This window comes from Patiria miniata, unplaced genomic scaffold, assembly GCF_015706575.1.
Source record: "Patiria miniata isolate m_02_andy unplaced genomic scaffold, ASM1570657v1 HiC_scaffold_9, whole genome shotgun sequence".
In the NCBI taxonomy this organism is placed as follows: Eukaryota; Metazoa; Echinodermata; class Asteroidea; order Valvatida; family Asterinidae; genus Patiria; species Patiria miniata.
In genome coordinates this window covers 9,034,394-9,061,375 of record NW_024037076.1, presented here as the reverse complement: position 1 = coordinate 9,061,375, position 26,982 = coordinate 9,034,394, and the positions used below count along the sequence as shown (strand labels likewise).

The window sequence follows — 26,982 nt, the reverse complement described above, 5'->3', positions numbered from 1 at the left end:
ACCCATTGGCAAATTCGTCAAGCGTTTTCATTTTGTTTTTGTCAGTAACGCATAAGTTCAAGCCTATTGATACGGACATTTACATTTGATCCACAACTGGTCTTTAAAAAGTGCCCACAGTTTATCTGGCTTTGCAAGGTCTTCTTGTAATAGGTTGAACGCAATACGGCGTCTTAAACCCTCTGTGTCAACAGCAATCTTGGTCTTTATTGTCACCTTTTCTGGCTGGCCAATATAGTTGTCCTGCGTTCACAGGATCAAGTGTTTCAAAAAGATTAATTCTTCCGCCAAGTCTTTAGCCTAGCAGTGCCAGTTCATTTCAGGATATCAGGCCATGTTGCTTGGTTTCGGCTACAGCTATAGCACATTTTAGTATGCAGAGTATGACAGACAGGGTGATCTAGCTTGCTGTTGCTTTGACTACAATGATTAAGTATGTGCAGTGTTGTTACATACTCAACTTTAACTAAGTCATTAGTGTTGTCCGTGCAAAATTTGGCATCGAAATCAGATTTACACTGTCGCGTTGCACGCAGAGGAGAATGGCTTTATAATAATTCAAAAAACCTTAAGTCTATACAACTCTGACAACTTTATATACAGACGTATTAAACAGCGATAGTTCAAACTGATATAACTTACAACATGTACAAAGTGAATTGTGACACCCGTTCAGTTTTTTTGCTGTGTAATTGATTGGGGTAGTACTGCTATAATCGGGTCATCTGAATGCACGTACGTACCAGTTGGAAGAATTATCCGGCGAGGTCGCTGGTAGGATAGGCGGTGCTCTTGGAGTGCAGTGATGACACACACTGTCGACTGGGAAGGTGTGGTTTTTCTTGCGTTGCTATGCTGCTGGCGCCGTCTTCACGAATTAGGTGCAGCGCCGGTGAATGACAGGAGTGCAGATGTGCACGAGAGGTCATGCCAATCAAGGAGTTTTTGTTTCGGCACTGGGAGGCTGATTCTGATCATCGATGGCTTTCTGGTATTGCGATGTGCCGTGTTGCAAGTCGATGCGTGCTGCGCTGGAGCACCCCGCCGCAAACATTGTATGTCTGCCATGCGTGCAGCGCACAATATAGTTCTGTTCGGTGGTTATGTGCACTCGACGCGTATCGCGGGTGTATGTACAGCACATGAGTCACGTATCTTATTCCGCGCAAAACGGTTTGCGCGTGCGCGTATTTTTTTAAAAATGGCGGGCGTACGCGCGCGTACGTGCTCCTAATTATCGGTTCATGAATATTCATTTATTTATCAGCGCGAAAACTCACCAATTAAACCACCCCATATCAGCGATGACATCGCCTCTGACGGTTTCTAAGCACCCCGGTTGGTAAGGAGGCTTCATCAAAATGATAAATACTTTTTAAATTATGAAAATATCATTTTGTAAACTAATTTTATCCAAGTTTGAATTTTGGGATGATTTTGCATGAAAATTTAACTTTTTTCTTGATATCTCATCAAAAAAGGGCATATTTCTAAAAGTGTTTTTTTTACGGAATTTTAACTTCTGAAAAGTAGTGAACGAGGGTGTAATCTTCATTGTTTTCTATGTGGGAACCGAGCTAATATTTTTTTTTCCGTGAATTTTCGTCCTTGAATATCACATTTTTGGCGACATTTCGGCTTGAAAACGCATGTGACACGCGTTGAGCATCAAGAAATGCACACTGGGAAGCTGCTTAACGAGTTCCAAAATGCTGAATCTTGCAGCAAAAACGAAGATTCTGTACTGCTTATGTCTCGTCGAAGTCAAGAAACCTTCGATCTCCATTCACACCACGTTATAAAGGACATGGCAGGCATTGCATGCCCGCACTCGTCATGCTCGTGGGAAGAAATCTGACACCATTCGGCGGCATCACGCGGTCGTCGCTGGCCACCCGTGCCGGGAATTTGAGCTCGAAACCCCACCACAAACATCGCTTGTGACAGGCACCGCTTTGGAGTCGAGTTTTGGGTGTAATATGCGGGTAAACAGGGATTTGGTTATGTGCATTAAATATGAAAACTGGTTCAATTTCAAATTAAATTTTGTGATTATGACTTGGCTATTCCTTCTTCCAATATATTTTTGTGTCATATATTTTTTAGACTTTTTAATGTTGCGTTTTGCATTTTTTAATCTTGCTTTATTTCCTTTTCCATTTTTTTTGCAGCTGTAAATGGAGATGTTTTGATTGTCGTTCCTTCTGATGACGATGCAGACCTTGGAATCTACATTACGAGACATGATGAAGAACTCTGTGAAGAATAAAACTATGGCCAGACTTGAACTGAATTAAAAAAATCCTTTTATTTAATATACTTTAAAGATTTTTAATTATTTTAATAATGGAGACTAGACATGCATTAAACAGAAATGTAACCATTAACAAATGTACTCAGAAGTAGTCAGAAGAAATCAAAAGTAAGTTTACCGACTTAGTCTTAGAATAGAATTACATGGCTTCTGCTGACAACCAAGTACATGTATCATCAAGCCAATGCGAAACTAGAGACTTTAATTGTTTATTAAGACAAAATATCTCCTGATTAAATTGATATTGCAGTATACATGTAGTGAACAAAAATTGCAGTATGGTTATAAGACAAAAATGCTTGGGTCTAGTAACATCGGCTGTTATATTGGATTCGAAATTAGGATTGCAGCAAGGATTTAATTTTTCATTCTAGTGATTTTCGAATAAAAGTGTTTTTTTTTACAAATTATTTTGTTGAAAGAACAAAAAGCAAAACACTAAAACTGGTCGGTGTTTAAAACTGAAATTGAAACTAGGGCTTTCAAAAAGAAAGGGATGGAAAGAGAAAATTCAATGAAATAATTATAATAATTTAAATGAGGAATAGGTCTACTGAATACCATTGCTACTTTTCATAAAAAAAGGATTATCTTGTAATTTAACAGTCTACCAGGTGCAACAATAAAAAATTTCACGGAACTGCTTAAACACTCGTGAATCTGCCTATGCTTTAGCACGCAGGTAAGTTCCCTATACAATTACACGCAAGCTTCTCATGAAAAGCGTGAAATACGCGAACGAGATCAACTTCTGGTCGAGTGCAAAAAATATTAGCTCAGTTCTCATAAAATGGAAAAATTACAATAATTAATGGACTACTAGGTCAGCCAAGGCAAATTTGCTGGAAAAAAACATTTTTGGAATGATAAAGCAGGACTTTGAGGTTCGTTTTTACGCGTGGAAAGTTCGTGCGCGTTTTTGCGTAGTGACGTCACAAACGCGTGCGTACAGCGTTCTCCCGCGGGATTTCGGGTGGCCATTATCATAATTTATGTGCGCACGCTCAGACCAAGTTGACACTGGTGTCATATTTCACTGACGTACGTGGAGTACGTACAATGCATGTTGCCGTGGCTGTGGTCGTGTGGTGAGTTTGCCTAGCCTGACGGTCGTGTGGGAGTTTTCTGTATATGCCGCAAAAACGGGCCATTCTTGGAACGCCGATCATCAAAAGACAGTCCAAGCGGTGTTTACAGACGAAAATCCGGTCCTTTGGCAGGTACCGTTGCCACCATATGGATCGAGGCTGAACCACCCCAATATTAAAGATGAAGCATACATTAGGATGGATGGACAGGGGATGTGTAGAGTTGTTTTATTTGACCTCTTACTTTTCTCGACATTTCTGCCTGTCCGGGTCGTAATTGTGACGTCATTTTAACATAAACCAAGCCATCTGCACACGGAGAAGCTTAATCGCCCAAAATAAATTATCTGGAGAACGCTTTAGCGTGTCATGTAATAATACACTCAACCAAAATAGAAATTCTCCCCAAATACTTTGTTTTCTAACTCAAAAAATACAGAGCACCTGTCGCTCAAATAATGACTAATCATGACAGAAATTCCTTAGCAATCCAGTCATACTCTTTATTGGCCCAAAACAGTGACAATGTGTACGAAAGTATGCCATTTATGACAAGTAATAGCATGAACATGTTTGTAGGGGTGGTCCTTGGTAAAAGTACAAATCGATTAGATTTTGGAAGTCTGGATCTAGCATTTGTTCAAAGGATTCTTCACCGTTTATGCGGGGTTTTTTTTGGGGGGGGGTGTACTGGCAATATGGCGAGGAATTGTTTAGCATTGGCACAGGTTTGCGCTCTCTGAGTACTTTCTAGTTTTTGCTGCTGTATGCATTGAAGGCCATCGCAATAAGTGCACCGAACTCGTGTTCCTGAGAGCCTCCATTATATCATAGACCTATTCTGATCCTGTACAACAACGCCACTGGTCCCATAAAATCAGTTGTATTGTAGTATCTGTTAGCAGCTTTTTCAGAATCTTGTCAAGAGATGAAGAGTGCTTTGCTTCTTATAACGGGAACGAATCATCTGTCTTGAAGATGCTCTGTTTGTGCTCTACATCAACATTTTAGCTTTTTCCCAACGAATTCTGAACTTTGAGTGTTTTATTCCAAAAAACTTGACTTTTCTGCGTTGGTTGTCTGCAACCCAAAATGTTTTTTCCCTATTGCCCTTCCGTAGAAAATCAGATCCGGCCTTTGAGTAGTGTAGTTGGGCCGCAAATATTTCGAATTTTAAGATTTTTTTCAAGCTAACAATTGGCTAATTGTTTAGAAAGATGTCTCATTCGAATGTGAATAACTATTGAAAGAAAAAAAAGGCAGGTTAGGAGACTGGAGACAAGTCTACAATCGTTGATTAATGTTCCTTTAATTAATTATTGTTCACAAATTACAATAATAAGGACAATAATTAGGTTTGCGTGCCGTAGAACAGCCTACAATGGACAACTGAGTAGACCACGCCAGCTGAAAAATGGCGTCCCCCAAGGCTCTGTCCTAGCCCCCTACTCCTGAACCTACCTTATACCGGGGGCCACCAGAGTCCGAAGTTTCTTTAGTCCGACGGTTCGATAGTCCGAATGCACAAAATGTCCGTAAGAGGGGGTTCGTGAGTCCGCAAATGAAATAAGGTTGGTTAATCCGAACATTTGATGCAATAGTCCGAAGGTTCATTAATCCGAAGGTTCATTAGTCCGAAGGTTCATTTATCCGAAGGTTCGGTAGTCCGAATTTAGAATAAGGTTAATTAGTCCGAAGGTTTTATAGTCCGAAACGAAAAAAAGGTTCGATAGTCCGAAGGTTCATTATTCCGAATTGACAATAAGGTCCGATAGTCCGAAAAAGACTATAAGGTCCGATAGTCCGAATCGACAATAAGGTCCGATATAGTCCGAATCGACAACACTAAGGTCCGATAGTCCGAATCAACAGTAAGGTCCGATAGTCCGAACAGTCAGACTAACGAACCGTATTGCCCATTCGGACTATTGAACCTTATTCTCAATTCGGACTATCGAACCTTATTGTCAATTCGGACTATCGAACCCTACCGTATTCGGACTATCGAACCTTATCATCTGAGGACGCACTCAGCAAGGACATGCACACTCCCACCACCTACTTTTAGCACTGAAACTAAGTGAAGGCAAGATCATGTCTGCATCTTTCCACTTGAACAACGTGGAGGCCAAGCGTGAGCCGAACATCAACATCATCTATCAACAACAGATGCCTCGCCTTCCAAGCAACACCAACAGATCTGAGAGTGAAGCTGGATAGCACGCTCATATCGACAACATCTCTCGAGCCTTCGTGACAAAGTGACTGACGGGGGGGGGGGGGGGGGGGGGCTTATTTGCCGCCTTTCTGGAACTGTGGTGAAATTATTTTGAGGGGCCTATATTTTTACGAAGCAAAAATAATCAATAGAGGGCGCTAACTAACACAACCAGTCAGTCCGACGTACCAAGTTCTAAAAATAAAATGTGCATCATTCAAACGGGCAGAGGTCACCGGGTCAGGCCACAGGTGGCCGGCACTTTAGGAGGCCGAGGAAGTTGTTATTTGGGGAAACGCCTGGGAACTAAATAACATGTTTTGGATCTTGGACAAGGCTAGAAGAAATTGGAAAAATAAACCCTGGAAGAAGAAACAGTGGTTTCGTGTTTCTGTTCGAGTCAGCGACTCTAATTTGTTGGGATAATAAGATTCAAACCCAAACTCGTCCCCAGGGTGTCGAACAGTATGCGCCAATCCCACTACCTGCTCTCTCACCCTGGTATTGGATCATTTGCATGTGCAAGATTTTTGAACACGTATGCAAATGAGGAACAGTCTGGTAGCTGGATATGCGTTACATTAGCGTTTGTTTTTGTATGCGGTGTCTGGGGTAAAAACAGGAGTCAATTCGTCGCAGCGCGAACACGGCGTGAGTTACGAAAACACGATTTTTAAATTAAACTGTTACGATCTTATCGAGACAACAAGCAGCATCATATCCCATATTAATATAAGCAAATTGGAAAGGAAATTAGTATTTTCGAGAAGGCGTGGACGAATGATTGTTGTGAATAATAGCACTAAGTACACGAAAAAAATCCATTACTAGCCAATTGCGGTATCGAATCAGGATACAGGAAGAAAGTTTCCTGTCCAGGGCTTACTATTGGAAACGAGGTTGGTAATAAAGTAAGCACTAGGGACGAGGATGATGCAAATTACCCGCCCCTCGCTTCACAGCGTTTAACTACAGAACCAGTTGGGGGAGCCAGTGCTATACAACACTCCGCACATCTTCATCTATGTGTACGCTTTAGTATAGAAGCTAGACATATGGTTTAATTCACGATAAATAATGATAACCCGCTGCACCAATGCCCGCCGCCGCGAGTGGGCGCTATGACGACCAACCAATTTCGCCGAAGAACCAGTCCGAACAACGTCGAGGCCAACTCCTAAAATCTCCCCCAGCAAAATGGGGGAAACTAGTGCGCATGCGCGACTTCAGCAGGCAATAACTGTTCATTTTCAGTCCCACACATACCACAACCCAACAAAAGAGCTGAACCGTGAAGTTGCACAAGCGTATTGCTGCATCTTTCACATTACTGGAAGACATTTAAGAGCTTGCTTTGGAACTACTATGAATTTGTTTGAATGCGCGCTGCATAATTAGGCCAAACAGGTGCGAGCGCATTACACAACCAGTACGAGCTGGCCTAGATGTTGTTCCGACGGAGTCGTGGGTGATATTGGTTGGTCGTGATAGCGCCCTCTCGCGGCGGCGGGTTATCGCTGCGGCGGATTATCGCGTACAATAACAACGTCTAGCCCCTAAACTGTGTACGCTCCCGCAAAGTACTGGGCACCTGTGTGGTGTAGAAATGCCCACACCAAGCTTGTCGATACTGGACTTCACAAAACCTTTCATACAAATTTGAACTTAACTTTGTTCTGATTATTTACAGTACTTTTTAAGTACATGTATATACATTTGTAGTGAAATTAATTCATAAGTACACCTTTGTTTTGTTTTACAGAAGTTGTATTACCATAGCCTCGCCTAGCAGATGTAAAATTACAAACTAAACCATGGTAAAACAAAATAGAGGATAAAAACTTCCAAAACGTATGCGATGACCAAGCGTTCAGCGGATGAGCCATCGCAATGAACTCATAATGATCCCTAATAGGACTCTTCTGGGATCTCGGCGTTCCCAGCCAATACACACTTACTTCCCTATCCATCCATATAACCCCGGAGGGCAAGGCACTATGTCAAAGCAGAGAGCTAGGGAGTAACAAGGCGGCACCCTAAGCCCTAATCCTCCGCGTGAACGCATGCCTTGAACCTGTACGAAGATGCACAACCTGAACTTTGAAGATAGTCCCAGCATAGTGCAGCAGCGCTTAACGATGAAGCTAAGGTACTGTTACTTTACAACGGGAAATTTAATCTCTTAAACTAAATGACTGAACGCGTACGTTAAAAACAATTTTTCTGCATAGGCGAGGAAACGCGCCGGGAAGATTACTAGGTCCATTTGCTCCATGGACAAAAACAAGTCGAATTTTTTTTAGGGAATATTGAACCCACTGTGCTTTATTTGTTTGGAAGTTGTATACCGCAGCCATTTAATACTCTTTGTATCTCGACGCACACAAATTCTCACCTCCATCTAAAACTTCTTCGACTTTCTGGCCTACGGATATCTTAAAAAGACAGACTAATGATTTTTAAAATTGAAAAAAATCTAAAAACTAGTGTTGCCTGACGTTGCGAACTTAGCAAGTTCTTCTTCAGAGGCTAAAACAGAAATGACAGAGGTACATACATTAACATGGGGGTGCACACAAACATGCAGGGCTGAAAGAAGAAACACAAAAGGAGGATTAGGTGGGAAAGGTGTGGAAAGATGCAGGGATTTTTAAAATTGGTTTGTCAACACTGCCTCCATCGTCTGTCCGCAAATACATCTCCAGATCGGGCCTTTAATCTGTTTGCTGTTCCCAACAGTCCTTTTCGGATGTTATGAAACATCATTTTTGTTAAATAATATCAACAAGGCAAGCAACAATATACGTTCTCAACCTAAATTCTATAAAATAGAAGATGCAGATTTAGGAAAAAGTAAAAGAGCAGAACTAAATTGGTATAAGTACAAATCAGTCAAAGCACCGTTAAATTAATTAAACATCAAGCTGAATCATCTAATTTAGAATGAGAAACCATAACGCTCTGTTTTGATATCAAGCCATTGTCACATGTTAGCACTGCCTTCGTGAGATTGCACTTGGTGATTGGCTATTATGGTTACTTGTCACGTCAATTCACCGTAGGTCCGGAAAGCAAGCTTTCCATAAGCAACAGCGATAAGAATTCACATAGCGCGTGACACCCTCTGCATCTAGTTGTTAAACAGTGGCTACCAAAACCGGTCGTGAATATTTGACAACGCCAGAGACAGAGAAAAATTATTAGCAGGATTTCACCCCTCACACCTATGGACCCTTTCCTGTTCCCGTGGGGAACAGAAGCATGACGGGATTTTCTATTTAATGATGGATATTTATAAGCAATCTCGTGAGGAACTGGGCGATTTGTACAGGCCAGGCTTGTTCCAGGACATGACGATCTTGGCGATTCTAAGGTGAGGTACACATCAATAAAACGTTATCATTCCCTGATATATTGTATATGTGCATGGTAGGCGTACATGTGGGCTTAAATCGATGAAATTATGGTTTGGCGATCGTTACCCGAGTTCCATTGCCTTCCCCCCGTAGATTAATCATTTTAAGAGGGTGTAAAGTCAAGTTTTTAGATTTAGCTATTTTTTGTTAAATCTCGCATATCCGAGAGCTCATCATGACATTCGCGTAGTAAAAAACAAACCATCCTGGGGAATAGGACAATAACTTGTTTACGTAGCCAAAAAACGATCCCCTCTATGATATTATACCGCCCCCTGCGACGGAATGGATTCGAGCAACGTAATGAGGCAGCGTACGATAATCACCCATTGCTTGCAATTAGATTATGCACCGGTGATAGCAGCCGAAGACACTTCACATGGCACGTGTGTTAATGCCGGCCAAATTAATTGGACGGGGCCAGCCCCCGGCCCCCCTGCCCATCTAAAGAGGAACGACTCTACCCCACCCCCTTAAAAAAGGTTGTGTTAATAGGAAGAAAATAATTATTCTTTTTATAATGCCCAGAAATACGATTTAAACATAAAATTAAATGACTCAGAGGAAAGCATGACACCCGTTATTATAATCCATTTATTCATTATAGTTAATAGCAAGGCATACATATATGTTCATTTAACATCAGCTTTTCAAGCACCAGACAAATAACTTGTCGGTCAGTCACAAACAGGTACTAAAATAAAGATGCTTTATCATACAATAGGATATTTTGTGAATTTATATATAAATACCTCCTTCATTCAAGTCAGGCTATTATATATCATATATTATATATTTATTTTAAAACACCCGATTTCAAAACCTCCTTAAATAAAATGGCTCCTTTTTCGAGCTCGACGATTCAGTATCAATGTTATACCACTTCCAATCAGTATTCCGTTTTTCTCTTAAAACTATGATTCTCCTGGCCAGTCCTGGGACTGACTACAAAACGGTGACCTTGTACAATATGATTTGTTTTAAGGTTGCAACTCTAATATAAACGAATGTGATCACTGTACTTTCACGCGGCCCCCTTCAAAGGAGAAACTATTGTGCATGCTATAGAGTACCGAAGCAAATACATCACGCACACAAAATGTGTGTAAAAGACGTTAGCGCGTGATTCAGCCCGTGAACCAACACGCGATCGTACTCCATTCGTTTACACTTCACGTTCTAATTCTAAATAACGTCACACTTTGGTACTTTGTTGTACAACGCTTCTACCCATGGCGATTTATCTGAACAACAGCTAGCACAATGTTTTTGCTATTGAAGGGGGGCATCCTGGCTAGCATGAACATACCCATCTTACGCATGCCTGTTTTTAACCTATACAGCCATCCAAAAGAAGTTAATCCGATTACAAACAAAAAAACACCATGAACACTTCACCTTACCATTCGAACCTACTGAGGGGCATGTACAATGCAGAACAATTCAACTTTACAAATCTATCAGTTTATTCACAATGGAGTTTAAATAGCGTAGAAGTCAAACAAATGCCAATTTCATATCGTCAGCCAATCCCCAACAATGTATTCTCCGCAGAGGAAAATAAAAAAATACCTTTGAAAGGGTTCTGACCTTAAAAAAGTGGATTGTACAGGATAAGAAAGACACTGAATAACCGTAGACATATTTTACTCAAGCATAACACGCAAGACACAGCTTCTCCTGAACATAACAAAATAATGCTGAAAAAGCACACTCTGAATTTCACTTTGTTTTGATTAATTATAATATACCTTCAGCTGCTTAACAAAAACAAAAGACGTCGATGCGCCATCGTGGTCAACCCGCTGTATTCTCAGGGACACATTTTATAACCCTTAATGGTTTCGTCGCTGCTTTCACTCAATTTAGGAAGGGTAATAAAATTGAACTAATGCTGAAATGCATTTGCGTCAACTGACAACTCAACATGGAAAGGTTTTAACCATTAACGGTCATATCGTTGATAAATGACCACAGAGTACGTATTTTCATGTTTTTTTTGGTGGGGGGACACATTTCCGAATAAAATCGACTAAAAGGGACTTTAAAATAACATTGAATACTCAAATGTGACCGAGAAACGTAAAACTACCAAAGGTGTGTAAGGCAATCCACACGGCCTCTTCCTGGACCTTGGACACGTCGCGCCGACGAAGCTGACTTAAACTGTGGCCCGAGGCATCAGTTTTCGAGCGCCTCAAATGTATTCGTAATTTGAAACACGAGATTTACGCTAGTTTAGCTTGTCTCGTCTGAGTAGTGCTGACCTTTTTTTTCTCTCAGTACAGATCACAAAGGCATATTGTACAAGGCTTAAAGTTGGTAACTTATCTTGAAAAAGGTAATTCCTACACCAGCTGCCAATCAAATTCTTGTACGTCCCAAATGGCAGGTGTTTTTTTATGTACATACTAAAACTGCTATGGGCGTCGCCAGCATTTTTTTTAAGGGGGGGGGGGGGCAAAGCACATGTTTTTTTCCCCAAAATCCCTATAATTTCCAGTATTTTCCCGATTCATCTTTTTTTAAGGGTGGACAGGGACATTTGCCTCCCCCAACCCATTAAATTAACAGCAATATGACTTCGCGCCATTTTTGTTGTTGTTGTTTGTCAGAGAGGGGGGGGGGAGCGCCCTCCCTGCCCCCCTCCCCCCCCCCCCCCCCTCGCGACGCCCATGATAACTGCCTTTAAAACACCTGTGGATACCGCGTGTCCGAAGATAAGGGACTGAACAAAATATTTAAAAAAATAACACAAAACGTTGTACAACTGAAAACTGTAAAATAAACACCTCATTTTTTCAAACCTGATATATACAATTTCCCCTAAACCATACTGAAGAAATTTGAGCTAAAAGGAAGCTGAATTCCATTCCACGGCTCGTGTGGCTTTTAGCTCGGAATGACGCAATTGTCGCAAGGTGTATTGCTTAGGGACACGATCCTTATCATTCCCTGACAGAGTTCGATTTCATCACCCCAAAGACTCCGTTATTGCATACAGGAGTCAATACAATTTCACGAGGAAGCCATTTCCGATCGTGTTCCCTGAATATATTGCGTGAATTGTGAACTGTTCGATGGGCTGGTGCCAGACTATTTTATGATTGGAGTGTGTTCCGAGCCTCACTTTCAGGTTTTTTTTAAATGTAGCTTAAACTTTAGGGTATGTTAATAACAAATTATAAAATTATTTATCAGAGCAGACTGGTATTAATGTGTAATGAACGTTTATTTCATTGCTTTCATTTCCACTTGCAAGTTCCAAAATTGAAGGGCTAACCTCGCTTTCAGCTTAATATGGCCGACTCGTGAATGAAGTCTATTAAATACGGACTCATAACAATCGTACTGCGCATGTCTCAGTGCATGGAACAAAAATCACAGGCACGTGTGAGGTTGCGAGTCCATTATAGATCAAATTTAACAGGGGTCCGAATTCTATCTGACACCGATTCTGAAACGACCCTACGGACCATACCGATTCACCATGAAATATGTTTCATAAAATAGTCGTGAATAATTACATTGTTGAATATTTAACAGGTGAAACAGGTATCGTTGACCCCAACACACAACGCATGTGCCCAACAATAACTTATGCGTCTCGGGTGTTCATGTAAGAGCCGCTGTGCTTATACTCATTCATTGCTTGCAAACAACGGTCTGCCCAGTTGCTATTTTCTGAATTATTTAACCCAAAAAGGGCCTGGCGGAATCCGCCCCCCCCCCCCTTAACTTTTTACGCGATAGCCTTGATTTTTTTTTCGCAATCCGAGCTGTTATGACTTTTTAGCCTCGAGCCTTGCACATCTTTTGATACCAAAAACATAAACATCGGAGCACGGGTTGCCGTGCAGCGAAAAATTTTCCGGCGCTAAGCGCCGCTTTCCCATATACGTCGTGTACACAGACCACAATGACCATTCGTAAATATGAATAATTAATTAGCCATAATTCTAAGACACTTTTACCTCTTGTCATGAGATTTCTTGGGTATGTTTATGTGGAGTTGCTCTATGCATGTACCGAGTTTCAAATGTTTTTGTCACTCGATGGCCGAGATCTGGGGGGGGGGGGGGGAATCCGCCCCTCCCCCCCTCCCCCCCCCCCCCCCCCCCCCCCTCCTCCCGGCAGAGAGATGGTCAAAATAACCCGGCCCTTTTAGGGTTAAGTCTGTTTAATAAGCCATGGTTACTTGCTAAAATACTCTATCCCCTTCGAATTTAATATCAAACGGAGGCTGAACGTTTCACTACGCCTTTCCCTCACAAAAGTAATGAATGTCTGCATCAATGTTGCCCCTGTTTCATGTAATTTCCTTCCACACAATTTGCACGTTACAAATAAGCAAACACATAAAATACAAAAATTATACACGCCGTAAACCCAAACGTAACAATGAATATACAAAATCTTCATTTAGCTATTAATATCTTAATTAACTAATATTTTGTGCACAATATGAACAAAGTGAATACTGTACCGCCATCATTGTAATGTTACACTTGGTCGATGCTTATGCTTACATTAACAATAAAGTACAGTATTTACATTTCAACCAATTATTCATTATTTAGTGGTTTATATATTTTTATTTTTATCTGTTTATTTCTTTTTACATAAAACACTGTATTGCACAATTGCTGTGTGCGTATAATAGCAGTGTTATACCATGGTACTATTTACAGAGAATTTATAATTTGTCCAGACCACATCACATTTCCACACACTGTCAATCACAGACGCCGGGTGTAGCAACTTAATTACGACGATGTCTTTATTCTCGACAAGTGCCAACACGAAAGGACGAAACTGGGACGGAAGAGTAAACAAATTTTTTGGGGGGTCCGACACGTACATAATAATTGTCCATGAATCGACATTAAAGTTACACTGTATCGTGGGTGAAAGTGCATTTCCCCCACATTTACACTGTGGATGTTACCGTGCAACGTATTCATCATTAGGAGGCGGCAAACCTCGTGGAGCTATAGAAGGGAAAATTAATATTCTTCCGATTATAATTATTCTGTCTCGCAGGTGCGTCAGAGGGTTCGTTATCAATCACCCTCTCAATTTTAGAAAATCTCGTTTGTATTGATCCCAAAGGCACATTTTTATGTTGATTATTATTATTATTATTATACGACTAAATGTACCATTAAGTAGACACGGTATCGTAATTTTTTCGAACGGCGGGAGACATCAGTCATTCGAGAGATATTTTAATGTCTCCCTAATGTTTGAGTATGAAAAATGTTATGCACAAGTCTATGGGGATGTCTCCAAAATGTCCAATTCAGGGTAATGATAATAATAATTTATATTACAGATGATAAAGTCACTAATGGAAAGATGTCAATGAATGGCTCAGGGGAAGGACAGTGTGGTGAACAATGTCCTGTTACCCAAAGAACAGTACATAATTGGATTAGATTCATGGAATGAGCCTGTATAGGACAATGTGTCACTGATTACTTTTTTTTTCGCATGGAGTAACAGCGCATAATTTTAAATTCACTTCGGTATCTCTCAATCCGAAATCTTACTATAGAAAATATTATGTTCGTGAGAAGGTTGATATTAGATAGGGGAAATATTTGCGGGAATTATGCTTTTGATGATACACGCATGGCATTTGGCACACAGTCAGAGTATGTCTTAGGAAAGATATTTGGCTACAAGAGTCATCGCAGATTTGTCCTGTGAAAAACTACAGGTAAACATAACAAGCAACGGCGGCCATTTTCAAAATGGCTGCGACTGCTTGTTAGCCCTGTAGCCAAATCTTGAGTCACTACAAACTTATCGAATGAAGATACAACTTGTGTTATTCCCTGTTTTAAATACCACGTTGCATTTGTTTACGAAGTGGTGGATATTGTGGTCACGTGGTTCAGCATAAGGTTCTTTTTTAGCACTGCTTGTGTAATTTTTGAAATGTGGTTGGTGTAAAAGTGGTGACATAATTGTTTAATGTGGGCAAAATAACGTAAAATATGCTTAAATGTCTGGCTTGCCAGTCGGTAGCCCGGTGGTTGCCCGATGGTGTGACGTTACAGGACACATATTGTTGCTCCAACCTGGACAGAACTGAACACACTCTGCAGCCCATGGCGACATGGGCCAAGTTTGGTTTGTTGCCATGTATCAAGATGAAGATGAAGATGAAGTGAAGGTGAAGATGAAGTGAGGATGAAGGTGAAGATGAAGGTGAAGGTAAAGATTAAGGTGAAGATGAAGATGCTCCTATGTGAGAATCTAGTCGTGCATTTTTAATTGGATCAAATATAACACCTGTACTTCCTATTTCCCAACGCCTTAGTTGTGCTCTCAAACAGAATGGCGTTTGAGATACTGTCAAACAACATCGCTTTAATTCACATGATGGTCTTCCTTTACCAAAAGATGCAAGCTGCATATGCCGCAAAACAGTCATCGAATGGGTTCTTTGCACTGCCTAACATGATATACCTCCCAGTTGCATCTATCCACAGCATCAAGTGTTCTATATGCTCGCGTGGATGCAGCTGCACACCTTTAGCAATATTCAAAACAGTTATGTGTTTTTGGAACAAATCCAGCCACCCAAACTGAACGCAGGTGATCAAACATGCCATCAACGCCCGACTGATGTTCCATGTTTCTTTTACAAATAGCACCTGCGTAGTTCCTAAGCCACAGTATCATCGTTAATGAGTTTTTTTTTAAAGATCTGTATATTATTAAATTACGAACAAAAGTATTTATCAACCAATATGTACAACGAAGTTTACCAGCGAACCTTTTAAAAATCGGGTAAACATATAGGCCTATAAATGAATTAATTAATGTATTTACAACACATCGTTTTCCTTGACACCGAATGGGAGTCAGGTTAACGTAGCAGTATTTCCTCGCCTTCCATCGTTGTTACCTGGGTTCGAATCCCGCCTGGGTCAATATGTGGATTTGGCTTTTCAGTCCCTACCTGATTCCGTGGGTTTTCCCCAGGAAATTTTCTGGGCTTTTCCTCCCACCTCTAAAACTGTATTTTCTTCTCATTGTCTTAATTCTCTCTAAGTTGGTGTGATGTTTCTCCTGGGATGCTTTACCGACTATAATGACACTGATACAGATACAGATACAGACACGTTTGAGCTGAAAATCAGATCCGCAAAAGGCCAACGCATGGATCTCTCGCGTTTCACACATTGTCACATTCAATACAAATCCTCTCTTTGCAGCCAAAGCGCTCTCCTGTTTCTGTCTCTCACTCATTTTGCCTACTTCCCTTTCGCCGCTCGACCTCACACGCGCACACACACACCTTGCCCTATACAAGCAAACTCACCGCCCGGGTACGGACGGCGATGGGTGCAGCGAGAGGAAAGCAAAAATCGATGGCCGGCACTCACATAGGAAGTTCCTTGCTCTCGATGTTGGACAAAGATCGAATCTACTTTTTGATTGAACGGCCCGGGGTAACGGGGCTCCGAATCGTGCCCTCGCAAGGACTACACACAAGACTTCTGATTCACACCACTTTAGATGCTAGCATGATTATTTCTTTCCCCTATGGCGAAGGGACGAAAACAAGACGGAAGTCCATGCAATTGAGATCACTGGTCGACAGGTCTTGACACCGATATCGGAGGATTATATACACTTATCCAGTTACTGACAGGTGAATCTGTTTTGCGCTTCGTGCTGTATTGAATCTCCTTTAGGTACGATTTAAGGTCCTGAGATTAACATCGTTGATTCCTCAGCAGTGAGGCAAAGCGGTGCCTGCTAGTGCAGTGCTAGTTTTTGCGACAAGACTTTTCTTAACTCAGTCTATTGTCCTGTGGACAACAAATATTGTTCTGGATGAAGAACCTTACAATATACTAGATCACGGCCTTATAAGCTAAGTTGCTCATTAGTTACTTAGCTAATGGTGGGCATAGCAATAGACCTAAGAAATAATGACTTCACGTTTTGTGTACATGTGCGCTATTCATCTAGAAGCCAGTTGCGGACGAGAGCCACTTGTCCCACCTTGCTCCCATAGGAAAGTGCACATATAAACAAAGCGTGGCGTCATCATGTCTCAGATCTATTGAAACCTAAGTAATGGCAGTTTTCAATCTTATGCCGAGCTAAATTGAACCCCGCGCTATTGAGCAACATAGGTACGGCCGCTAACACAATGACTGTCTTTTAAAGGCTAATTATGCCTGCAATAAATCTGAACCAGCCTCGAAATTATTACTGTTACTTCTTTTTTTTTATTAGACCGTATGCGTTGCTGGCGTCATTTTAATTGAATAAACATGAATGCACTAAAGGTTTACTCATGTCTATCCACGCAATACAAAACCATTGCTTCTAACTCCGCCTTATCACATAAGGTCTGTGCAACGCTGAAAGTCGTTGGATTGCGTTTTTTTATATCAAGGAACGCTGTCAGTTAAGGTAATATAATGTACAACGCCCATACAGCTCAATGTAAGCCTTGGTTTCAGCAACAAATATTTGATATAACCTATGTTAGTATTTTCAGCCGCTGCGTCCCGATGGAGTACTGCTCGATGGTGCAGAGGGCTCCCGCCTTACAGCCAGTCGGGAGATGTTGGTGGAATGTGACCTCGCTAGGCTGGATCGGATGGAGCTCCTCAGTCCGTGCGAGTTGGACATCAGCGGGTACCAGTAACGCCGTCCGGACTTGTTGCGGTTACGCCGGGGACTCCTCCGCATCACCCGGCAGGATTCGGGTATCTGACGCACGAACTTCCGGAAGTTGGCGTTGAAGACGATGTAGATGAGCGTGTTGAACATGCTGTTGCTCATGGCCAGCGCCTCCACGATGTAATAGGCGTTCTCGAAGGTGCCGAAGAGGGGCAGGGCCTCTGAAGGGTAGACAAAGTCCCGGATGATGGTGAAGGCGTAGAAAGGTGCCCAGCAGAGCGCGAACAGCGCCACCACGATGATCAGCATGCGCAGCGTCTTCCGCTTGGACGACTCGGCGGCCAGCTCCTGTTGGACGGTCACGTGACCCCCGGGAACCTCCCTGAACCACAGCTTCTTGGCGATGATGACGTAGGCAATGGACATGACGGTCAGCGGCATTAGGAATTCCACAATGGCCAAGAAGAGAGTGTGGGCCTTCATCAGGGTCAGGTTTTTCCAGTAGTCACCGCAGCGCCTGGCCGATTCGCCCCACTCGTTGGTGATCGCGTGGGTGTTGGTGAAGACTGCAGACGGAATGACGACTATCATGGAGACTAGCCATATGCAAACCAGGACCACGCTGGCTGTGCATTTGGTCATGCGCGGTTTCAGAGGGTGCATGATAATCACGTATCTGGTACAAAAACAATCAATGGAAAACAATGTTAGACTAAACAAAGCAGAAATCTTCATCGAGTGATGAATATCAGTTTCAAGCTCTATCCAGACAGCGAATATAGCTTGAATTTCACTTCTGACCATTTACCACCTTGGACAGCGCCTGAAGCAAAGTGTATAGCTGCGCAACGTCTCAATCAAGAACCAAATACCAATGTAAAGATGTTTGCAAATTGTATTGACAAACTCAAGGGAACAGGTTTGATTTCTGTCTAGTGACAACCTCAATTAAAGAGAAACCAAAGCACCCGGATAGGTAGAAAGTGTTTTCAGTCAATGGTCTTAGTTAGTTGACATGCATTAACAAGTAGCCTACAAAGGCGGGTAGTCTATGCGACAATGAAACAGTCTATGCGACAATGTGACAGGAAACAAAAATGCTCTTTCCCCAGTTAACAGTTATGTTCATGACGCATCCCCACGGCATTGGCTGTTTTAAGGTAATGGGAATAAGTTGCTTTTTGAGCATTTTTCGTTTGAAGCGACAGAATTGCTCAAAATCGTGAGATGGTGCATATTAACGACGAATTTGATACGTCTCAGCTCAGTGGACAATATCCATTTGGAGAGTATGAAGAAAACGTATGCAGAATGTTTGGGGTCTCGTAACTGGATTCCGTTGCTAATGCACGATTTCGTTTTCTTCAACCACCTTCAATGACTGTTTCTCCCGAATGATATAATTTCAGGCGGATAATTTCACAGGGTATTTGGCACCAGTCCTATCTTCACTTTGAGCAAGGATTTTCTCGTGAAATTGGTAGATACGTTTTCGGGAAATTGCAAATGTTCCTTCGTATTGTAACTGAGCACTGGTTGCGTCACTTTGACTCAATTATCACAAACGCGTCTCGAATTCCGTTGTTCATTACCCACACCCGGCCTGTTTCAACAGAAGATCAAATTCCGTGTTCATGAAAAGTGACATGAACACAAATCTGCCACGGTTTTAGGTTCTCGACTGAATTAGTATTGTAGGAAGCTACCCATCTCAAGATGAGTCGTTTTTTGATGCAGCTCTCACCATTAACGTTCATCGCTGCTTGATCGATGGCCGTTACAAACTCAACAAAACTGCTTGCTGTGCAAAGCGAGCTTCATATTACCGGTTAGATTTCGATTATCTGTACTAATGGATAACAGGAACATGCGTATTTCTTATCATTTATTTCAAGCAATACGAACATAGATTGCTAAACTGTTCGAAATCAATGGCCAGCGTTTTACTCCCCATATACATACCAACATCTATTTTTAATCGGTCTTTTTGCATCAGAATTACACATATTTTTAACAAGACATTTCTGTCTTTATAATTTTTGTTCAGCCCTGAACGATGTCAACATGAAGTTGTTTGTACGGATACCAAAACCGTGTCACATTTACTCACTATTAAGAGTAAAATAACCATTGATCTTGTACCGACGTATATTGGAACGTTTGTGTATAAAATATTGCACGCGGTACTTGAAATACAACAGTCGCTTGCAAGTTCTTCGCGAATCGGCCCAGCACTGTAAAATGTAACTCTTTTTCTTGTTTACTATTTTGATAGTTGGCTCCGAGGCCTATAAGGTTTAGCAATATAAGGTTTTGCTGCGAAGAAAAGTGGTGTCTTTTGGGGTACACTTAAATTGTTTCTAGATAATCTTATAGCAGATTGAAGTTTATCTCAATATGTCTAATGCACCGAGAACTCTATTAAATCCACATGTTTTTTCCATTATTGAAAATGCAACTATTATAGTGTTGTTTGTCTCAATATGTTATTCTATTTTAGTCCTGTTTTTCTCAATGATTATGTCTAATGCACTGATAACTCTAAATTCACATCTTTTATCCATCGCTGAAAATGCAACTACAAATAGTCTTGTGGCGGAAGAAGTGGACGTAAATAAGCAATATCGATAGATTATCAACTTCATTGAACTTACGTTACTCAATCCATTAAATTAACGTACAAAATTGCAAGCACTTAGTTCGAAAGGGTCTATGTAATCTTAAACTATTCTGTTCTTTCTGATCGGTGGCCAGTTGTTGAGTAATTTTTTTTCCGAAAGTTACGAACCTTTTCCCAATAACGAAAACTAGACTAACAACCCGCCGACGGCAATAGGGGCTCGTTTGCGCAGCCAATTCGATCCAAGGACGATTCCGCACGGGACTTTAACCCGGAACCCAATTCTCTAGTGACATTTTTTTGCTAGAACGTTTCGTCAGTAGTTAGGCGTATCCAGAATGTCTCCCTGTACGCCCTAGCATCTGCGCTTCCAGGATTGATTGATAACACTTTCCCGTCGTATTTCCAAATTAACGAATCCGGCATGCACAGGTGCGTGGCCAAGGACAGCGAGTTAAACTGTCATTGGGAATAGCTTTAAAACTGTCAGGTTTACGACTTTTAAAGGTATGATACTTGTAAAACATGGGGAAATGCCAAAATGTATAAAAACAAAACTGGAAGGAAATTCTTGTTAGATTGTGAGCAACATTATAGTCTTGCCAAAATTGCATTTCTAGGAACACAGTAAAATGTAAGTTCTCATGAAAAGAGGACTGCCAATGACAATTTGTTTTAAACAAAATCTTAATATGTTATTCTATTGTTTTTTTTAAAGTTCCCTTGGTACCATAGTCATCAGTCAACATTTGCTCAGAGGCAACTTAGAGCCGTCTCTGATAGAGTGGCGTCGAGGGGCAGCTTGTGCTCAGCAAGACCGAAGGCGAAATTCATAGCTACTCTACACCTGCCTTTATCCAACAGATTTAGTAGACGGAATGACCTTAAACTGCAATCCAAGTTCAACTTGGTATGTGAATATGTTATGCTTAATGCTTGCAATTAGTTGGATACATTAGCTGCTGGAAACGTGCTTATTGGTAACAATGAGGACTGGTACGTACTTATTCCGTCTGACTTGCCTGCTAGGAGAACTAGGGATAATGTGTTCGCCGGAAACTGTAATTACGACTGCACTTATGGGTGAATTTGAATGGATTTAGCCTGGAGCAACACAGTGTTTTAGTACAATGTAAAGCATTAATCGGATTATGCCTCCTTATTAGTAGTGTGCGACATTTGCTCTGGATTTGCTCTTAAGGCGAATGCATTGTGCAAATACCAAAGCGAGCTTTGGGGCGTCCTAGTTATTGTGGAATTAAGCCATCATACCTATTCCATTCAGTTCTGCTGTATCACGTCAATCGGAAGTCATACAATCTCCATAAATGCAACAAGCTTGTCAAAATAAACAAACAACTGCGTTGCTTTGTTGTATGTATTTCATGACTCGATAAAAAAAAAATTATTGGACTTGGGATAGACCGATCACACCTACTGGTTGGGTAGGACTTGAGATCGGTGGAAGTGTGAGCTTTAAACGCAATCCACTCAAGATTATCAATTTCATCAATGTCAATCATAAATTGAAGGCACAATTTTAATGAAGTAATGACTTACCTATCTATAGCGATAGCGAGAAGGGAGTTGGTCGAAACGTACAGTGATGTGAACTTCAGGTAGTTGGTGATGACGCACATGGCGGTACCAAACGGCCAATGCTGATAGAGATATTGGTAGAAGCTTAGAGGGGCACATATGACGGCCACCAAGAAATCGGACAGGGCCAGGTTACCAATCAACAGGTTGGTGGTGGTACGCATGCGCCTGAAGCGGTAGATGACGTAACAGAGGAGCAAGTTGCCGATGCCGCAGACGCTCATCATGAGGGCGTAGCTGGTACACAAGATAATCTTGGCCGCAATGTGGATATGCGGGTAGGAGATCACCGGTTTGTGTTCGTAGTCTGGCCCGTAGTCATACGGGTCAAACTGGCCCTGTCCATTCCAGTGTCCGCCAGCCTCATTATCCAACGTGATAGACAGGTTCTCATGCTGAGACCCTGTGCTGTTACCCACGTCAGATGTTGGGTCCAGCTCTCCGAAAGGCCCAAACACCATTGTTACAACGCACCAGTTCCCGTGCAAATGCAACTCCAAAATGATTAGCGTGCTTCAGTTGAGTCAGTCTTTAAAGCACATTCGTACTAGACATGGCGACGACAGTATTTCCATATTTAAGCACCACCATGTCAATTTACGTCGTAAATGATCGGAAAATCCCAATGAATGTCGAAAAGCAGGTGTGATCCAGAACAAATTGATTTTTCTCATATGAGTTTTAAGAGAGCGCGGCCCTAGCCGTCTTTATACTCAGTCTCGTTGACTCGATGATCGACTCCTCAGACGAATCGTACTGTTGTTGTCTTCCAAAATGTAAAGCCGAGAGATGGAGAGATGGACGTTATTTTCGCCCGATGGACCTTAGGCTAAACTCCTTGACTGCAAATCCCATCCAACTCAAGAGGGTGTTTCTATCAACGGCAACAATTGGCTGTGTTCCGTCGCCGGAAGGACCAAGAGTGAAACGGAATCTCTCGCTGAGATTATGTGATAAAGTGAAGTGCTATATGATGAATGCCACTAGGAGGGAATCGAAGGGTTACCGGTTCTGATTTAACGTTAATAACCAGGCGGCTTAGCTATCAGGAGAGAGATGTTCCAAGCACGCAACAAGTGCTCCTCCAGCCTCAATCTTTAGAGACCCCGCAGGCAGTTTGACTCGGCTTTCCTCTAAACTTCACAATCAAAGATGCAAAGTCGTTCCATGAAGTTGCCGTAGCAAATAGGCTTCGGCTCTTGGACTAAATTTTGTTTAAAGCCGATTGCTCCGTATTTCTTAGTATAAGCGATAAACGGCAAGTCCGTTTCTCCTCTTGCTGCCGAGACACCAGTCGTCGAATAGGGGATCTGCAAGACTGAAATAATAAGAAAGAGCATTCGTAATGAACCTGAATGAAATGTATATATCCCCCATCACTATAATTTGTGAAGGTTTTGCTTTAGTAATATCCTATGGGTTAAGCCCTTGCTTTTCACGTGTCATTAACCTTTTTCATCATTTGTTTCTTTCGCGTGAAAAACGTGGTTAAGTAACTTAAATTGCCGCGGCGGCGGCGGAGGTCGCAATACAGCGCGCGTGAGGTATGATGCTCAGAATTTCCCGGGTAGCGCTGCCAATATTGCCAAGACTGGATTTGATAAATCTTGTTAATACAGTGATCTCGCTAGTAGTCTCGAACCAGCTTGTATAAGGAGAGTAAAATCCAAGTCCATTCTTGGACGAAGACTAGACCTATCCTGGTCTCGACATCCGTAAAGCACGTGACCGTTATTTCCTAGTCTGAAAGGACTTGTACTATTGTAGGAGGAAACGAGGAAGAACCCTTACGGATGAACTGGACTGAGCACATCTATTGTGCACGTGCCTCGGATACAGAAGTTTCCCTTGCCTCCTTACGACACATTAGCTTCCTGGGATGGCTTAATTAAAACTGCCTGCGTCGCAAAATACGATACAAAACAGAATTGTAAGTTGTGTTGCGAGCAAATGTGGCCCATCATGCCGGCGTGTTACGGGTTTCAGTAGCATGAAACAACCGAGAATAATTGTGTTCCCCTGGACAGGATGCTAGTTCATCGTATGTTACTCCCAGCTAATGCTTGGACCCATTTATACTCCTTGGTAGAGAGAGGCAAATGGGGATGAAGTGGCTTGCCCAAGGACACAACAAAATGGCCAGCGCATTGATTCGGACCCCTGACCCTCTGTTCATGAGCCACAAACCTATAACCACTGGGCCACACTCCTTCAAAGTAACACAATCCTTTCCCTTATATGGCTTAAGAAACAAATGATCGCGCTGTAATCGATGAAAGAAATTTCAAAAGTAAATCTTTGGTCAATTCCAAGCAATAACGGCAAAGGAATTTCAAAGTAACATCGAGAACTGAATAGATCATCCAAAGAAACAAGAAGGCAGAATACCGAATAATAACACATCCTGACAGTGACTGCGTTAACGTACTCTATTGATTCTTGTTAAACACACTACAGCCTGTCTAAAAAAAAAATGGTACAATCGAAAACGATTTTTTTTCAATATTAAATCTCAACATAAGTAAGTCGTTTTGAACATCACATTAAAGAAAAAAGACCAGGCTTTCCAATACTTTTTGTTTCATCTCATTTGCTTTTTTTCAATCCAGAGATAACTCCAGTTTACTGCGGAACACAAAAATCGAGTTTGTTTCTCTTTGCCAAGTTGCAATCTTTTGTGAGCTTCAAGACAGCATGGCACAGTACTCGAAACAACTCTGCCCATGCATAAATGTGGCACAAAATCAATTTTGGTGTATCAAAAGCAAATAAGATCAAACAAACGCTATTGGAGAGCCCAGTCTTTGTTCTTTAATATAATGCCAAGTAAGAATGACTTATTTTGAAATTTCATATTTAACCAATTTTTTTCTCTGATTGTACCATTTTTTTTAGACAGGCTGTACATCAGGTACGCAATAATAATAATTAAAAAAAAACCCACACGCACAGAAAATTGCAATGCTGAATTTGTATATTTCATTAATAAATCATCAACGTGTATTTAAGGACTAAGTACCCAAGGTCGACGCAATTTAACATATCGTTTTGAATTCAGTTTTTGTAATGCGACAGGGATGTTGAATAACACATAGGATTTGTGGCTTAGTGGTTCCTAATCAAATTAGTAATAACAACTGATAGAAAATAACTGCAAGTTAGGCTGATTAGCTATTGCATCTTTTTAAAATAATTTAATTCAAATATTATGCAAACTTATTATTAAAGGTTTATCCAATCACGGTATTCTACGTTGCCCATTCTGCACTTGCAGTGTCAACAGACACAGTATCCTTTAGGGGAAAAATGTAAGTGGACTAGACAAAAATTTTGCTTATACGTGAAATGTGCTAACCATCCATTGTAAAAAGAAATAGGAAATCGAGAAAAACAATGTAGGGAATGTCATTTACCCAACATTGGATGTAATAACATCACTGTCTGATTAATTTGGGTACAAATCCTCCAACTATTGGGGGATTTTGCCCAGGAGTATGTTGACCAACAATAGGCAAAATACCAACCCATTTTCTCAAGTGTTTTTTTTTTAATTTATGTATCTATTTATTATTATTTTTTTTACAGTGAATTGGCGAAGCGTTTTTGATCGGACCAGGGTATCACTCTTAAACATGATAAACAAGGCACGAAATGATACTGAGCTGCTTGTATGGGAACGCTGCGGAGCATGTTAAGTGCCAACACTCTCTGACAAATTCTCTGTAATGCTACCAAAGAATCTACCCTTAACTTTTGACGTGTAATATTTCACGACTCTTGCAGGCTGCCACAACTTTGGCCGCTACGAGTTCTTAATGGACTCTCTGAACAAACAGGTGTCTCAAGAAACCCAAGAGCCTTGATGTGTATGGACACGTCTGGCCTTTCCAGTTCCAGAATCGACAAGGAGCGTCGAGTTCCGGGAATGCGGGGCTATGTCCACGGTTTTGTCTTAACAACTCGCCTCATCTATCTCGAGATAAAAAGGGCACTGCAGGACATTATCTGCGAGGAAACGTGCCCGCTCGAAAAACGCAAACACGACGTCCCCGCTAATAGCCCGCTATTTATTATACATCTTCCGCGGATCTTGGCCATATTAATACCCGAGCTGCATCGCGGAAATGCCTCACTGACACAATAATTCACAATCAGCGGGTATATTTATGCGCATTGTGTGCAAAGCCCGCGAGTTCTGATTATTTCCTGTGTGTGCGAGGGGATATTTCTATTAAAGATGTAACATATTGACGTTTCGATCGCGGCAACTCTTACCCTGTGCTGGCGGAGCGTTACTCCATCAAGAGCCGGCGCGGCACGAGATCGGATGCTGGGTGACACTTCATCGGCTGTGATAAGGTCGATCCATTCACTCAGGTCTACCACAGAGGGGCGATACGAGGGAACGTGGCTTAAAGACGGCAGGTGGTCTGAGGGTGGCGTATTTCACGCAAAATCCCCTCGGATGTACAGGAAGTGTCGGGCTCGGTGTCTACTCAGTCTTTGCTCTCGAGTCGATGGATATGATAATGATGAGTCTTGTCCTTTTCGTCTTCCCCTAATTACTTCTATTAACGTTGGCTGTATCCAGGAACGAATGATTGTGGGTTCCACCTGGCAATACAAACAGAGACAGAAAGTAAAAGACCTGGTACTCAACTATCCACACGAACGAACTATTTTATGATGCGTATTCAATTACCGTTCTAATCCAGCGGAAGGTTGTATGGATTAAAAATACTTATTACAATTTTATGTCCGTCACAGTTCAGAGACATATTTTAAGTTTTAAAGGTATCACTCGGGCAACACTTTGTCGGTACTTGAATCAGTTTATCTTTGGAAGAGCAAAACGCGGAGCGCCTCTTCACACGTGTGCACACCATCATTTACGTTACATTATTAATGTGGACATTCCTTTGTTTTCGTGTAGTTAAGAAAAAACTCTGAAAAAAACTCCCTCGTTTTACTCACACTGTGAAAACACTGTCAACCCATTTTGTGTGTGTCTAAGCTTCCCTTTAGTACTTCTCTTCATTAAGATAAACCTGACCCAACAATGCCTCTAAACC

The 26,982-nt window shown here is 41.6% G+C and overlaps 1 protein-coding gene and 1 long non-coding RNA gene across 2 annotated transcripts; one reads left to right on the top strand and one right to left on the bottom strand.

Moving 5' to 3' along the window:
- Positions 1–1,194: 1,194 nt before the first annotated feature.
- LOC119721095 lies at positions 1,195–2,963 on the top strand. Its single transcript, XR_005270147.1, has 2 exons — positions 1,195–1,985; positions 2,172–2,963. It is a non-coding gene; the product is annotated as an uncharacterized LOC119721095 (long non-coding RNA).
- A 13,350-nt stretch (positions 2,964–16,313) lies between these two features.
- On the bottom strand, positions 16,314–26,520 carry LOC119720505 (prokineticin receptor 2-like). Its single transcript, XM_038190188.1, has 3 exons — positions 26,186–26,520; positions 21,872–23,228; positions 16,314–18,367 (listed from the first exon to the last, which is right to left on the bottom strand). Exons 2-3 carry the CDS (start codon positions 22,369–22,371, stop codon positions 17,563–17,565), a joined length of 1,305 nt encoding a protein of 434 aa, XP_038046116.1. The 5' UTR covers positions 22,372–23,228; positions 26,186–26,520; the 3' UTR covers positions 16,314–17,562.
- Between the last annotated feature and the right edge of the window lie 462 nt (positions 26,521–26,982).

Excerpts from the sequence above, each read along its gene's own strand:
- LOC119720505 (XM_038190188.1), bottom strand. The coding sequence starts at position 22,371 with ATGGTGTTTGGGCCTTTCGGAGAGCTGGACCCAACATCTGACGTGGGT. Across the intron at positions 18,368-21,871 it reads CTCGCTATCGCTATAGATAG|ATACGTGATTATCATGCACC; the intron begins GTAAGTCATTAC and ends TTTTTGTACCAG.